Source organism: Panthera onca, chromosome A1 (genome assembly GCF_046562875.1).
Source record: "Panthera onca isolate mPanOnc1 chromosome A1, mPanOnc1 haplotype 2, whole genome shotgun sequence".
Classification (NCBI taxonomy): domain Eukaryota; kingdom Metazoa; phylum Chordata; class Mammalia; order Carnivora; family Felidae; genus Panthera; species Panthera onca.
In genome coordinates this window covers 48,992,890-49,006,483 of record NC_138339.1, presented here as the reverse complement: position 1 = coordinate 49,006,483, position 13,594 = coordinate 48,992,890, and the positions used below count along the sequence as shown (strand labels likewise).

At 43.6% G+C, this 13,594-nt stretch overlaps 1 protein-coding gene across 8 annotated transcripts in view; it reads right to left on the bottom strand.

The window, feature by feature from the left end:
* CYFIP2 (cytoplasmic FMR1 interacting protein 2) overlaps nt 1-13,594 on the bottom strand; it is a 127,396-nt gene that overhangs the window by 53,451 nt on the left and 60,351 nt on the right. For all 8 annotated transcript variants that reach the window (XM_060634839.3, XM_060634841.3, XM_060634840.3 and 5 more), the window contains 5 exons: nt 13,094-13,170; nt 9,855-9,963; nt 8,103-8,222; nt 1,999-2,198; nt 98-185 (listed from right to left, as the gene is read on the bottom strand). In XM_060634839.3, coding sequence (XP_060490822.1) covers nt 98-185; nt 1,999-2,198; nt 8,103-8,222; nt 9,855-9,963; nt 13,094-13,170 — 594 coding nt within the window. The remainder of the gene's footprint in view (nt 1-97; nt 186-1,998; nt 2,199-8,102; nt 8,223-9,854; nt 9,964-13,093; nt 13,171-13,594) is intronic.

Genomic DNA, 13,594 nt, shown 5'->3' with positions numbered 1-13,594 from the left:
CTCTACATCTTCTTACTTTTCTGATTCAGGAAACACTTTTCTGTTTGCTTTTGCTCACTAGCCCTCTTCGAAGTAGGACACAGGCAAGACTACTCACCTTGGATCCATACAGGTAATAAGGCTGGACGTTGGCGGGTTTATCTCTTTGCGGTTCTTGAGTAAAAGGAATGGCAGTTCGAACAAAACTAGCAGGAGAAAAGAGAGGGGAAGGGCGTTAACCAGGCCCAAAGAGTATTCTTCACGGGACACAGCCTCGCCAGAGCCCCTCCTGACCAGGTGCAACCACACTGTTTCTTAGGTAAAGACACAACTCTTCTGACATGCTCCCATTCATTCCCCTACTGTCTCCTTTCTATAGATGGGAAAACTGCAGTCCAGATTCCCAGGCTAGACTCTGGGCTTATGGCTCACTTACAAGGACATAGGCAAGAAGTGACAATTGGCTGGGCCTGAAAACGGCCTTCTTTGGGGCTCTGATCCTTCCCTATCCACCCACTTTGGCTTCTTAAGAGCAGGGTTCCACAAACTCTGTGAAGGCCCAGATAGGAAACATTCTCAGCTTTACAAGCCAGATGGTCTCTGTCACCATTACTCAACTCTGCTGGTAGTGTGAAAGCACCCAAAAACAATTGTAGATGAATGAGCACGGCTGAGTTCCAGTAAAACTTTATGAATTTCAAATAATTTTCACTTGTCATCAAATTAGAATTCTTCTTTGGATTTTTTCCCCAACCGTACAAAAATGTCAATAGTATTCTTTGCTCATGGGTTGTACAGAAACAGTTGGCAACAAGATGTGGTTTGTGGGCGATAGTCTGCAGATCTCTGCTCAAGAGGATTAAAAGTCCCAAATCTTTACAGAATTGGAAGTCTGTCTTGCTAAGTGTGTGGATTTAGGCTCATCTGTGGTTTCCTCCTAGACCCTTCTATTCATTCAACACATACTAATTTAATACTGGCTCTGAGCCAGGCCCTGAGAGTACTGAGAAGACCTGTAAACACATGCATATTTGTGTATCCTCATGGCCTTGTGTTTTCTTAAGAAAGAGAGTGTGTGTGTGTACGTGTCAGTGCGGGTGGGGCAAAAGGAGAGGGGGAGAGAGAATCCCAAGCAGGCTCCATGCCCAATGTGGAGCCAAATGCGGGGCTTCTTCTCATGACTATGAGATCATGACCTGAGCCGAAATCAAGAGTCAGACGCTTAACTGACTAAGCCACCCAGGTGCCCCTCACGTACTTGCATTGTGCGTGAATACATCTCACCTCTTCTGTCAGGTTTTGAACCTCTGTGGAGATAAGGGATTAGGTCTATGCCCTCACCTCGGTGCCTGGCCCAGGGCTGTGTGCACCTTGCAGGAGACACGTGGCACTTCGTCATGCACATGTATGCCTGTTTTGCACGAATGTGTTCATGCATGTGGATGTCCTCATAAAGGTACCATCTGATCATAAAGCACCATGCGGGATCCTATGTTGGCCTATGGAGTAGTGCACGGCCTGGTTCCTGCTTCTTCCTGGGTCCTGCACTATCTTTCAAGGCACCATTCCCCATCCCATCTGTTCCACCCTCACCAGGCTCTCTAGGTTCCTTGGAGACTTTGTCTGAAATATTCTTCTCCTGTCTTTTCATCTTATTTATTCCTACTCATCCTTCACATCTCTTCTCAAGCATTACTTCCTCAGAGGAGGAAGCCTCTCTTGAGGTTCCCATCACTTCCCAGACTGGATTAGGTGGTGCTATTTTCTCTCTCATGACTGGGGGCTTCTTTTCCATCTCCAAGTTTATTGTTTCTAACAGTACATCTATTGTGTGATTGTTGGATCACCTGCATCCTCCTCTAGCCTGGAGGCTCTCAGAGGCAGGAAGGTGTCTGCTTGGTCACCATGGCATTCCCACCTCCAGCACAAGAGGGACTCCAAAAGATGCCTGTTGCAGGAAGGAACTGTTTCCCCCACCCTCAGCCCACCCCAGCCCCCTTGGCCCAGGGAGTCCCTTACCGGTTGGTGGACCCATTGTAGCAGTAGTTGGGGAGGAAGTCAAAGTTCAGCTCCCAGAAGACGTGCAGGGTGATGCGGCCATAGGGGGCAGACACGTTGTGATTAGCCTCCCGGAACATGGCGTCAAAGCTGTCCAGGGTCATGTGCTTACACAGCAGCCGGTGTGTGAGCCGGTTGATCTCCAGCAGCCACTCCAGCTCCTGCCAGAGAGAGCCCATGTCTGCTGAGGACATACACGTATCCTCTACACTTGCACCACTTTATCTTATGGATTCCTTTCAAGCGGGGGAGAGCCTCTCAGACAACCTCCCAGCTGCTGACGTGGAGACTAGGCTCCCACAGTGACATGGGACAACACGCTCTTCTTTGGAGGAGGGACTGCCAGACTGTGCTGAGGAAAGCTTCATGCCTGCTCTGGGAAGGGGACCACAGACCAGGTTCAAGTCCCCTGTCTGTACGTCCCTTGGGTGGAAAGCATGCCTGCTTGCTTTCCAGTTCCCATATCAGTGAGGGAAAAGTTCGCCTCTCAGTGTTGCAAGTCAACAAAAGGAAAGGTCCGACTGGCTGTCACCAGAGAATCTATCTCTGCCCTGTAGAAAGCAATCATGAGTTACCACTCGCTAAGTACTTACAATTAGGTCAGACCATGTGAAGCTACTGGTCTTTTATTAAATACTGTTGAGTATTAGTAGTTTCATATGGTTCAGTTTAATATATGCCAAACAGTATCCTAAGCACTTTATGTGTGCTGACTCATTTAATGCTCAAAAAACCCTGTATGGTTACCATTATGGTTTTCTTTATGCACAGAGAAACTAAGGTTTTCAGAAGTTAAATAGCTTGACTCCAAATCCAGGAAGTTGGGCTCCAAAGTCCGTATTCTTAACCACTGTATACGATAGAAATTTAAAAAAATAGCTGGGGGCAGAATGCCCCCTCCTTTGGGTTCCTCTTGTGTCTCTCAGTCACAGGGTTGGTTTCATGTTGGTGAAGGTACAGCTGAAAGCCATGAACCAAGGGCCCATGTGATTGCTTGGAACCCTACCTTCAAGCAGAGAATGGGAGCAAAGTGGACACTATGCAGATACAACAGGTCACTGCATTTGTTGGCAAGTAAAAGGAGAGTGGGCCCCTTTGGGTTGGCTTGGTCCCTTGTGCTGCTGTCAAAAAGAATCAAAGCACAGTCTTATGCAGAGAGAAGGCATCCTTCTTTTTGATGCTCTAGGACACTCCCATATTGCTGTGGTGAAGTGCTTTTTTGAGATGCTCCTGTTTCATAGAGGGGACAAATGAGGCTCAGAGGGTGAAGTAATTTGCCCGGGGTCACACAGGGAATATAGAACATGGTTTAGTAGGTGATCCCAGGTCTTCTGACGTCAAATCACATGTTTGGGCCCCTATGACGTAGCTGCCTGGAGTAAAGAAGCAGTTTGCCAAGAAAGCCCTTTGAAAAGTAACAATGGTTAAAGTAAAGATGTTTTACAATATAAAAATTCAATGAACACTGGCAAGGGCAGTTCACCAGAGTGTGGCCAAGAAGTGGGACAGCCAGAGGGCCAGCCTTACTGGTTGGGATGTGGAGTTCAGGTGTCTATGGTCACAGGCTGCAGCCCCATATCAGGGAATCAATTTTATTTTCATCAGCCACAAGACCTCCCTAATGCTGGTTGGGGTTCAGAGTGTGGTCAGGTAGAGGCCCCAGACTATGCTTAGAGTCTGAGAGATTTGCCTTTCTGAAACTCAGATTCTATGGCTCTAAATTGGGGGTATAGAACTGCATCAAAGCTTGCAAACCTAAATGGCTATAGAGGCCAGACAGCTCAGGCAAGAGAGACAGGCAGGAGCAGGGGGGATTCCTGGGGCTGGGTCTCTGTGGCAAAACGTCTGTCCAGATAAGGGTGAAACTGCCACTTAACTCCATACCGGTATTACCTCTTCAGAATGGGCTCAGTGATGACAGATCCCAGGGTCTTTCAAAAGAAGGGCAAAATCTGGATTTTAGTTCTGGAATGGCAACTGGAAGAATATGTTTCCAGTCACTGTGCACCGTGAAGCAAATGAAGGGAAGAAAGAGAAAATCACCTCTCTGCTTCTGTTAGGGCCTAGCCAGCTGGACTGTTATTTTTGTTCCCATTCACTTAGAATGGGTAAAATAAAATAAAATAAAATAAAATAAAATAAAATAAAAGGAGTAAATGCTAATGATTTTATTTCCGAGCTCACTGAGTCCCTTGGTACACTGAGGTACTGTGTTACTAGGCAGACAACTGCCTAGTTGCCTAAAAAACCAGGGAACAATTTCTGTTCTAATGCTCTGTGATTTCAAGAGCCTCACAAATGTGTATCAGTGTTTACAAGGGAGACCAACGGAGGGAGTTCTTAGCTCTGCTGATGGGGGGGCTCCTAAAAATGTAGATCTACTTCTTCCATCATGCAACCGCACCGAGGTTTTTGTTATATAGTTCAAAGTGTTTTGGCATCAGCCATGTTCTTTTGGCCTTTAAATCATAGGAGGGCACCTGCCTCTGGGATGCAGAACCCAGTGCATCAAGGCACAGGAGGTTTACAAGGCCATGTGGGTGGCTCAGGTGCCTTCTGAGAAGGTCTGAATTTTCTATAGTTAAGCCAGTTTACTGAGAGCAACGCAGAGCAGCAGAACTGAAGAAATAAAACACATCATGGGACAACTTCTGTGAAAGAGTAGAAAGAGCTCTTTGGTGGGAACCAGAAAGACTGAGTGTCAGCCATATTGGACCACTGACCTGCTCTGTGGCCCCAGGTAGGCGAGAAGAACAGGGGTCTCAAAGTCAGGTGCAGCAAGGCATGGAAGGTCATATACAGGAATGAAGTGCACCAGTGGGGTTCGGGGCAAGCTAAAGAGAGCACAACCCGCCTGATGGGATCGTCTAGTCATTTCCAGACAATTGTTGCCATCTGGAAAGGCTGGTGTGATGTTGCCAGAGCTTCTGCAGTTTTATTCAAATTCTTCCAAATGTTAAATGTTGGCTCAAAATTTCAAATGTGCTCTATAGCCTAAACAAAACACAGCCTGCAAGCTGCCAGCCCTCCAATTCAGCATCAGAACTCTCCGAGAATCTATTTGCTCAGCTGTGTAGGATGAGGACAACTGGCTTGAGAAATCCCTGCCACCCTCCCAGCTTGGCATCAAGCCGCCTTCTCATCTCAGAGTGGAGTTTCTAAGGTGGAGGGAAGGGCTGAAGGGAGCACATTCCTCAGTTTGTTTCTCAGAAGAGGCAGAAGCTTCTGAGCCAAGGCCAATGAGGGTCTCCCGACCCCACAGGAGAGAGCATCCCTGGGGTCTCTTCTTCCTGGGCTTCACAGGAAGTGGCTACTCTCCTGGGGGCTGCCCTCACCTGATAAACACCAGCTTTCACTGCTTGTTTTGATTTTGTTCCCAGCTAAAAAAGAACATTCAGTGCCTTTCAAGGAGTGGGAAGGGCCATGGACACCCACCGACACCCCAAAACAGATTTTCCATGAGATAGGCTCATTCATTACTGGACAACAAGATACAGATAAACAACAAAGATGAAAACAAAAATCCCACCACTTGGAGATAATCACTGCTAACATTTTGGCATAAACAAAGAATAATCTCCTCCTTCCTTCTTCCTTCCTTCCTTCCTTCCTTCCTTCCTTCCTTCCCTTTCTCTTTCTCCCTCCCTCCCTTTTCTTTTCTTTTCTTTTTTCTTTTCCTTCCTTCCTTCCTTCTCTCTCTCCCTCTCTCTCTCTCTCCCTCTCTTTCTTTCTTTCTTTCTTTCTTTCTTTCTTTCTTTCTTTCGTAAAATCCATTTCTTAAGATAGACCTCCCAGAAGAACATATGCTATATTATGATCTCTTAAAGTAACTGACCCAGGACTTAGGTGAGCATTTAAGGGGCAAGTCCTCTTAAGAAATGCTACTGAAAATTCACTCTGAGAATGTTTCATTGTTAGCCCCAAATTTCTATGCTCCTCTCTTCTTCTTTTTTTTTTTTTTTATAGAAGTTATAATTTATTAAGTGCAAAGTACTATGCAAAGCTCTTCCAGGCTGTAAAGAGTCATCCTTATAAAAATGCTATACTGTGAATTCTAATATTCCTCCATCATGAGATGGGGAAACAGGCTGGTAGAAGTGAAGTAACTCGCCAAGACTGCCCAGCTAGTATGTGGCAGGGCCAGGACTGGGACCCTAGCTAGGTCTTTCTGACTCTAGACCCTCATTCCTAGTCACTGTTTTTTTTTTGTTGTTGTTGTTAATGGTTTTTTTTTTTTTTTTACCACTTTGTCCACCTAAGAAAGCAAACTTTTTTATTTTGAAATAATTTTAGACTTTCAGGAAAGTTGTGAAAAAGCAGAGCTCCTGTGTATCCTTGACCCAATTTCCTCATGTTAACATCTTACCTAATCATAATATAATTATCAAAAGTAGGAAATAAACATTGGTCCAATTCTATTAACTAAATGACACCCCTTATTCAGATTTCATCAGATTCTTCACGAGCATCCTTTTGTTTGTTCTAGGATTCAATTCAGAATCTCACATTGCATTTAATTGTCATATCTCCTTAGTCTTTTTCAATCACTCACATTTTCTCATCTCAGTCTTGTATGATCTGGATGCTTTTGAAAAGTATTGTTGGCTTTTTTTTTTTAAATGCTATTTGATTGGAATTTATCTGATATTTTCTCATGATTAGGTTGAGAACATGCATTTTGGCAAGAATGCCACAGAAGAATACATAACGGGGAATACATGAATATCTGTTAATACTGGTGATGTTAATCTTTGATGCTTGGTTAAGATGGTATCTGCCAAGATTCCCCAGTGTACAGTTATTATTTTTCCCTTTGGAGTTAATAAATATCTTGAAGAAGATAATGTGTGCAAGAATCCTGCTTCTTCGTTTTTTTAATTTTCAAGTAATTTTTAAAATTATAGTAAAACATATAACATAAAACTTACCATCTTAAGCATTTTTAAAAAATGTTTATTTACTTATTTTGAGAGATAGAACGCAGGTGGAGGGGCAGAGGGAGAGACAGAATCCCAAGCAGGTTCCACACTGCCAGTGTAGAGCCTGACACAGGGCTTGAACTCATGAACCTGTGAGATTATGACCTGGGCAGAGACTAAGAGTCAGATGCCAAATGGACTGAGCCACCCAGGTGCCCCCACTTTAACGTTTTTAAGTGTATAGCTCTGTGGCATTAAGTACATTCACATTATTTTGCAACCATCACCTCCAGCTGTCTCCAGAACTAATTTTCCTCAACCAAAACTCTGTACCCATTAAACACCAATTTCCTAGTTCCCAGTAATAAAAATCCCACTTTCTGTCTCTATGAATTTTACTACTCTAGGGACCTCATAATAAGAGGAATCATAAAATATTCTTCTCAAAGCTCTGCCTACTAATTTCAGCATTCTTTGCTGGATTTTGCTCACAACAATTGTCACCATGGTGCTTTAATGGTGATTTTTTATTTCTCTCATTCCTTCCACTCATCTGCTTTTGAAAGCATTAAAGTCCTCCTTTGATTCACTTCAGGACTGGTCAATCAAGTTTATTCTAATTCCTGGAGAAGAAGAGTCAGTAGAGAGTAGCTCAAATTACTGTTTAATAGAAGAAAGTAGGCCTGTCCCATGCTTGTGCATCAGGACCAACTACATAGTATGCATGTCCCAGTGCAAAATGGAAAAGTGGGACCCTTGTTAAAAAAATTATTAAGAATTTCAAGATGGCAATAGCAGAGCATTAAAAAACCAAGCACAGAGCCCTTCTGGGACCTATACTACTGCACACCCATGACACCCTCACTGTTGTGCAACCTTCCCTAGCTCTCAGAACCACCCCCCTACTTTCTTGATTCTGTAGAAGCCCAAAGGAAAAGCAGCTGTGCCCCCACGTTGGTCATCTCAGAGATCTCAAGGCAATCAGGAGGGTAAGGTGACTCTCATTCATTTCTTGCTGTATTCATTTGGGAAAGAGACTCACTGCTTCTCTTTAACTAGCTCAGTACTAGGTTAACAACACTTGTAGCTAGGCTTCAAGTCTAAGGAATCCCAGACCAGAACTCCCATGGGCCCCCTGTCCCTTACCACGATGGAAGTCAGGTCCTCACTCTCAAAACGGCTGATGGCCTGGTCCAAGGATTTATACATGGCAGCAGAGATACGCTGGGTAATGAGTCTGTTTAAGTCAATTGATCTACCCAACAACTGCATGGAAGAGACAGAGAGAAAAGTTACTTAAGGTTCTCACAGGCACATGACCACTAAATGCAATGCACTGATAGAAAATTGGATTGAAAGCATAAAGGACATTACTAGGACAAATGGGGACTCTATGCAAAAAGAGTATTGTCAAATTTCCTGAGTATGATAATTCTATTTTGATTATGAGACAATGTCTTCATTCTTTGGAGATACATGCTGAAGTATTCATGAGTGAAGTGTCATCACTCTCTCGAATGGCTAAGAAGAGTATATATATATATTTATATATATATATAAATTCTTTCAACTTTCCTGTCAATTTGAAATATAAACAGTGGAGCGAAAATGTGATTCATTCAGACTGTAGGAAAAGGCTCAGGACAGGCTCTGGCATCCCAAGCAATGCTGGCCTCCTACATTTAGCCCTGAGGTTCTTCCTGCATCTGTCCTGTGTGCCCTTATGGGGATGAGTGTAGAAACACGAGAATGAAGGGCTGATTACAGCATGGAAAACAGAACTTAGGATAATTTCCATCAGGGCACACACACGGGGATTATTGCAGATGCTATGCGAACAGCAATAAACAATTACTGAGTGCCTGCTGTGTGCACTGCACTTTACTAGGTGCCCAAGGATTATTCTTAACTTTTCAAAATTTAATTCTTAACTATTTTATTTTTTTCGATTTCCCTTTTGGGAGATTTTCTACCAACTAAGACCCCTTACAGCCATCATGTGCACATAAAAGCCCTCAGTATTTAATGTCCTGTGGCTAATTCTGACTGCATCAGTAACTAATAGCTGTAATTTCCTGAGAGGTTGAAGGAAAAGCATTGAGCTCCCGCTGCTGACAGAAGTGAAGCTCGTTCTTTTTTCTCTCATACTTCTGTTTTGCTTTGATTTCTCAGAGCAGTGAAAATGTCCAGGGTTTCCAGGGTAACCCTTTCCTCCCCACCAGGGGTACTTCTCAGCCATGGCCCTTCACCTGGGTCTACTCCACAAACACCGTGGCCCACAAGTGTGCTTGTGTACCAAGCACACAAAGGTCATGGCCTAGAGGCCGTTTCACCGCTGCTTGGCTGACAGCAGGGCTTAGGAGTTGGGTGGCTGGAGCATCTTGTATTTTGCCTGCCTGGCTCATGTTAACATTTTAAAGCAGGGAGATGTTTCTGAGCTCCTGGCAGCATTTCCTCTACATTTGCAGGCAAATGTTAACAGAAACCAACCTCACAAGACCAAACTGTGATTTCTAGCATGGGTTTGGCTGACACAATTTATTTCAAGCATGAAGCAGCCTGCCTTCCCTTAGACCAGCATTTGCCCATTTCTGAGCGGCAGTCCTGATAGAAAGAAGTGAGCCACAGCTTATGACAAGAAGACTAAGACTCTGCTGGCTACTACGCCACAGAAGTGTCCTAGGGGCAGAATGAGAAGCCTAGAACTTGAACCACGCGATGCCAATGCCTCTTCGATATTTGTACGATTCTGTGGCTGTGCTATGCCCACCACGGTCAGAAACCCACATGGGCAGTACGCAGGGTGGAGAGTGTTTAGTCCTGATCTCTGATCTCCCCACTAACTTCATATCTACTCTCTAACCTGTCCCACCTCTGCTCCGGCTTTCTACACCATACCTGGACATGTCTCTGTTTCAGCAGCGTTTCGTAGCGGTTGGACGGCGGGTATGGAATGATGACTCCATAATTCTTACACTCGGCCCTAAAACGTTTATCCAACAGGACACTGAAGGGATAAAAGTTGAATAAGGCCAGTAAACATGATGGTGAGTGATTTCCAATCACCCAGCCACATCTGTTTCAGACCATAGGATCTACTCATGAAGCGTTATTTTATGTATTTCAAATAAAACTATTTTCTGCTTTAGAGCAAAGTTCGGATTTCTTTTTAGCCACAAAAGCTCAACATAAAGCAGAACTTCCAGGTTAAAGACAAGCAACACAGAAGTTGAGTCACCTCCCTCTTTTATTCATTTACCAAAAAAGCAACTGAGTGCATGCTTGCCATATCCCAGGGAACATTCTCGTACTGGGGATACAAGGTTCCTGTCCTCACGGAGCTTACTTCTGGTAAAGACACTGACAACTAAATAAATAAACGGAGAAGATAAATAATTTCATGCAAGAGAAAATACTGCATAGTATTTACTACTTCTCAGGCACACACATGCATGTACACAGGCATTTTAAATTTCACGACAACCTTATGAGTTAGATGTGCTATTATTATCTTTCACACTGAGGTACAGAATGCAGAGTAATCGTGCTCTGAAAATAACAACACAGGATCATTTGGTATTCGGAGGTCAAAGACAGCGACTCTAAAGCAATTTTGCTGGATGGACACCTAAATGCTAAAAATGGAAAGATCTGGGGGAGGAGTGTTTCTGGCATTGAAAAAAAAAAAAAAAAAAAAAAAAGCTGGTCTGTATGGATAAAGGGCAGGCATGCTGGAGACCAATGGGCAAAAAAGGAATTTACAAAGTTAATCTAGGGGCCAGATCACGTGGGACTACATCAGCTGCAGTAAAAAAGCTAGGTATTTTCTAGATGTCAGTGGCAGCCATTGAAAGGCTTTAGGTAGGAAAGTGACATAATTTAAATGTACACTGTCCAGCATGGAGAGCAGCCACCAGCTACAGGAGCCCACAGACCACCTGCAACATGGTGAGATGTGCTGGAAGTGTAAAACACACACTAGACTTTGAAGGCTTAGGAAAAAAAACAATGAAAACTATCTCTTTAACAATTTTTGTATCGGGGTGCCTGGGCGATTCAGTCAGTTAAGCGTCCAACTTCGGCTCAGGTCACGAAATCTCAGTTTGTGAGTTCAAGCCTTGCATCGGGCTCTGCTGTCAGCACAGAGCCCACTTCAGATCCTCTATCGCCCCCTGCTCCACCCCCCACACCGTGCGCTTGCTCTCTTTCTCTCCCAAACATACATAAAAAACATTAAAAAATGTTTTTATATTGATTTCATGTTGAAATTGTATTTTAGATATATTGGATGATAGAAAATATATTATTAAAATTAGGAGTGCCTGGGTGGCTCTGTTGGTTAAGCCTTGACTCAGGTCAAGGGCTCAGGTCATGATCACAGTTTGTGGGTTCGAGGCCTGCATCGGGCTCTGTGCTGACAGCTCAGAGCCTGGAACCTTCTTCGGATTCTGTGTCTGCCTCTCTGCCCCTCCCCTGCTCGTGCTCTGTCTCTGTCTCTCAAAAATAAATAAACATTAAAAACACTTTTTAAATTAATTTCACCTGTTTATTTTTCCTTTTTAAAATATGGCTACTAAAAAATTTAAAATTACATGTGCGGCTCACATTTGTGGTTGCACTATATTTCTAATGGACAGCACTGATTTAGATCATTCTTTCCTTCCCGTGCTTTCTTGGACTCTCCTAACCTCTCTCAGTCTCCCCCAGCCACCCATATTTTTGGAAAACATTCACCTTGTAGGGAGTAAGTAGTATAGGTTAAGGGCAGTATTTTAGATAAGAATGTTTTATAAACTAAATATACAGAGGATCAGGGTTTGACAAGTCTGGGTTTGTGTACACAGCATATTTGAAATGAGAATTATTTTAGAGACACTGGAAGCCCTACTCACTGTTCTAACCACTTCTCATTCAACCCAGACACGTGCTAAGTGATTACTTTGTGAAAGACTATGTGTTTGGTGTGTTTTCCCAGAAAGTATTTTCCATCATTAAGAGCAGCTCACTTCATTGGATGTGCATTCTCTGTTAACAGGAACTTGTGTGCTCTGTACATCAGCTTCTCTTTGAAATATGTCAGAGCAACTCTAGCTGTCAAAAGCAAAATGACGCAAATTCCTTGCATAGAAAGAAAAATAATTTCTGTTGGTTAAGTAACTATTCTTGATATTACTGGTTTATAGACTTGGATTTCCAATAAGAAGAGAGACACCTATTTTGAGATTTTCTTGACCAGTTCTGTTACGGGTTCCTGCAACCCAGGAATTCACAGGCGTCTAAATCAACACACACTGCCAATTAACACCAACAAGCCTTGAACACTTGACATGTATCTTACCACAACTTCCTCACTGGTCTCCTATCTGACCTATATTTATATACCCATTACTTGCTCACCACCAATCCATTCTCCACATTTTTATGTTTTTAATAGGGCAAATTTTTAAAAGTAAAAACTGAAGTCTCTGTCATACTTTTGAAACCATCCCGTGATATTCTATTCCTCCTAGGTAAATGCCTACAAGCCCCATCACCTGAGCCCTGCCTGCCTCTTCAGTTTCATCATGCAGCCTGCCTCTTCTTGTGGTCTGTGAACGAGGCCTCTACATGTACTAATTCACATTAATTGTCTCAACTGCCCTATGGAGTAAGTGTGCTGTCAATATATTTCTGCCACAGGGACTTTGCACAAACAGTTCCTTTGCCTGCAATTTCCTGTCCCATCCTTCACTTTTAATTAATGCCTACCAATTTCAGATAAGAACTCAAATGTTACTTTCTCAGGATAGCTTTTCCAGTTCCTCACCCCAAAGACTAGTTCAGGTTTAACTGTCACAGATCCGTAAATTCCCATGAACTTTTCCTTCACAGGGAGCATGTAACTTCCCTTGTCACTGTGCTTTCATCAGTTTTTATTAATGTCTGTTACCCCCCACTAGACTGTAAGCTCCATGAGGTGCAGCACCAAATCTGCCTATTTTCCTTTCTCCGTATTTTAGCATCCAGTCCAGGCCCACAGGATCGCTCCAATTTCCTTAGGTGCTAAAGAAGAAGAGAGGTTTTTTACAACAGGAAACTATGTCTCACAGGTGGCAGTCTAAGAAAGCTTGTTGCTCACGGCCCTGGGACTCTCGTACCTGCCAGCCATGGCTTTGTAGTAAGCAAAGATCTGGTCCGCCAGCTTGTAGACAAACTGATCAAAGCACAGGTTCACCTGGTGAAAGGGAAGCAGGAAATGTCAGTGGTGTTTGGCTTTATCACAGAAGCTTAGATGACCGAAAGGGGGTGCTTGGGTGGCAGTGCATGTTGTGGAGCAAGAGACTTTGAACAGCAACAAAAGAAGATTTTGTGATTCAGTTAAGAAGTTTGGCCCTTCCTCTCAAGGTTTTTAGCTAGGCACAGAGAAGGCAAAGTCCAAAAGCTCTGGAGGAACTGCCCCTGCCTCTGGTCCCCTCCTTGCTGTTTGGAGGTGGCCTGCTCAGAGGCAATGCAAGACAGATCTTCATATCCCCTGCAATTACTCGTATCAGCCAACCCATCCTTTTTCCTGGTAGACTTTCTTGTCTTTTCCTTTCACTTTATTTTACCTTGCTTGACAAATGAAGAAGTTGATGGTCACTGGAAACTGTAAAATCTAT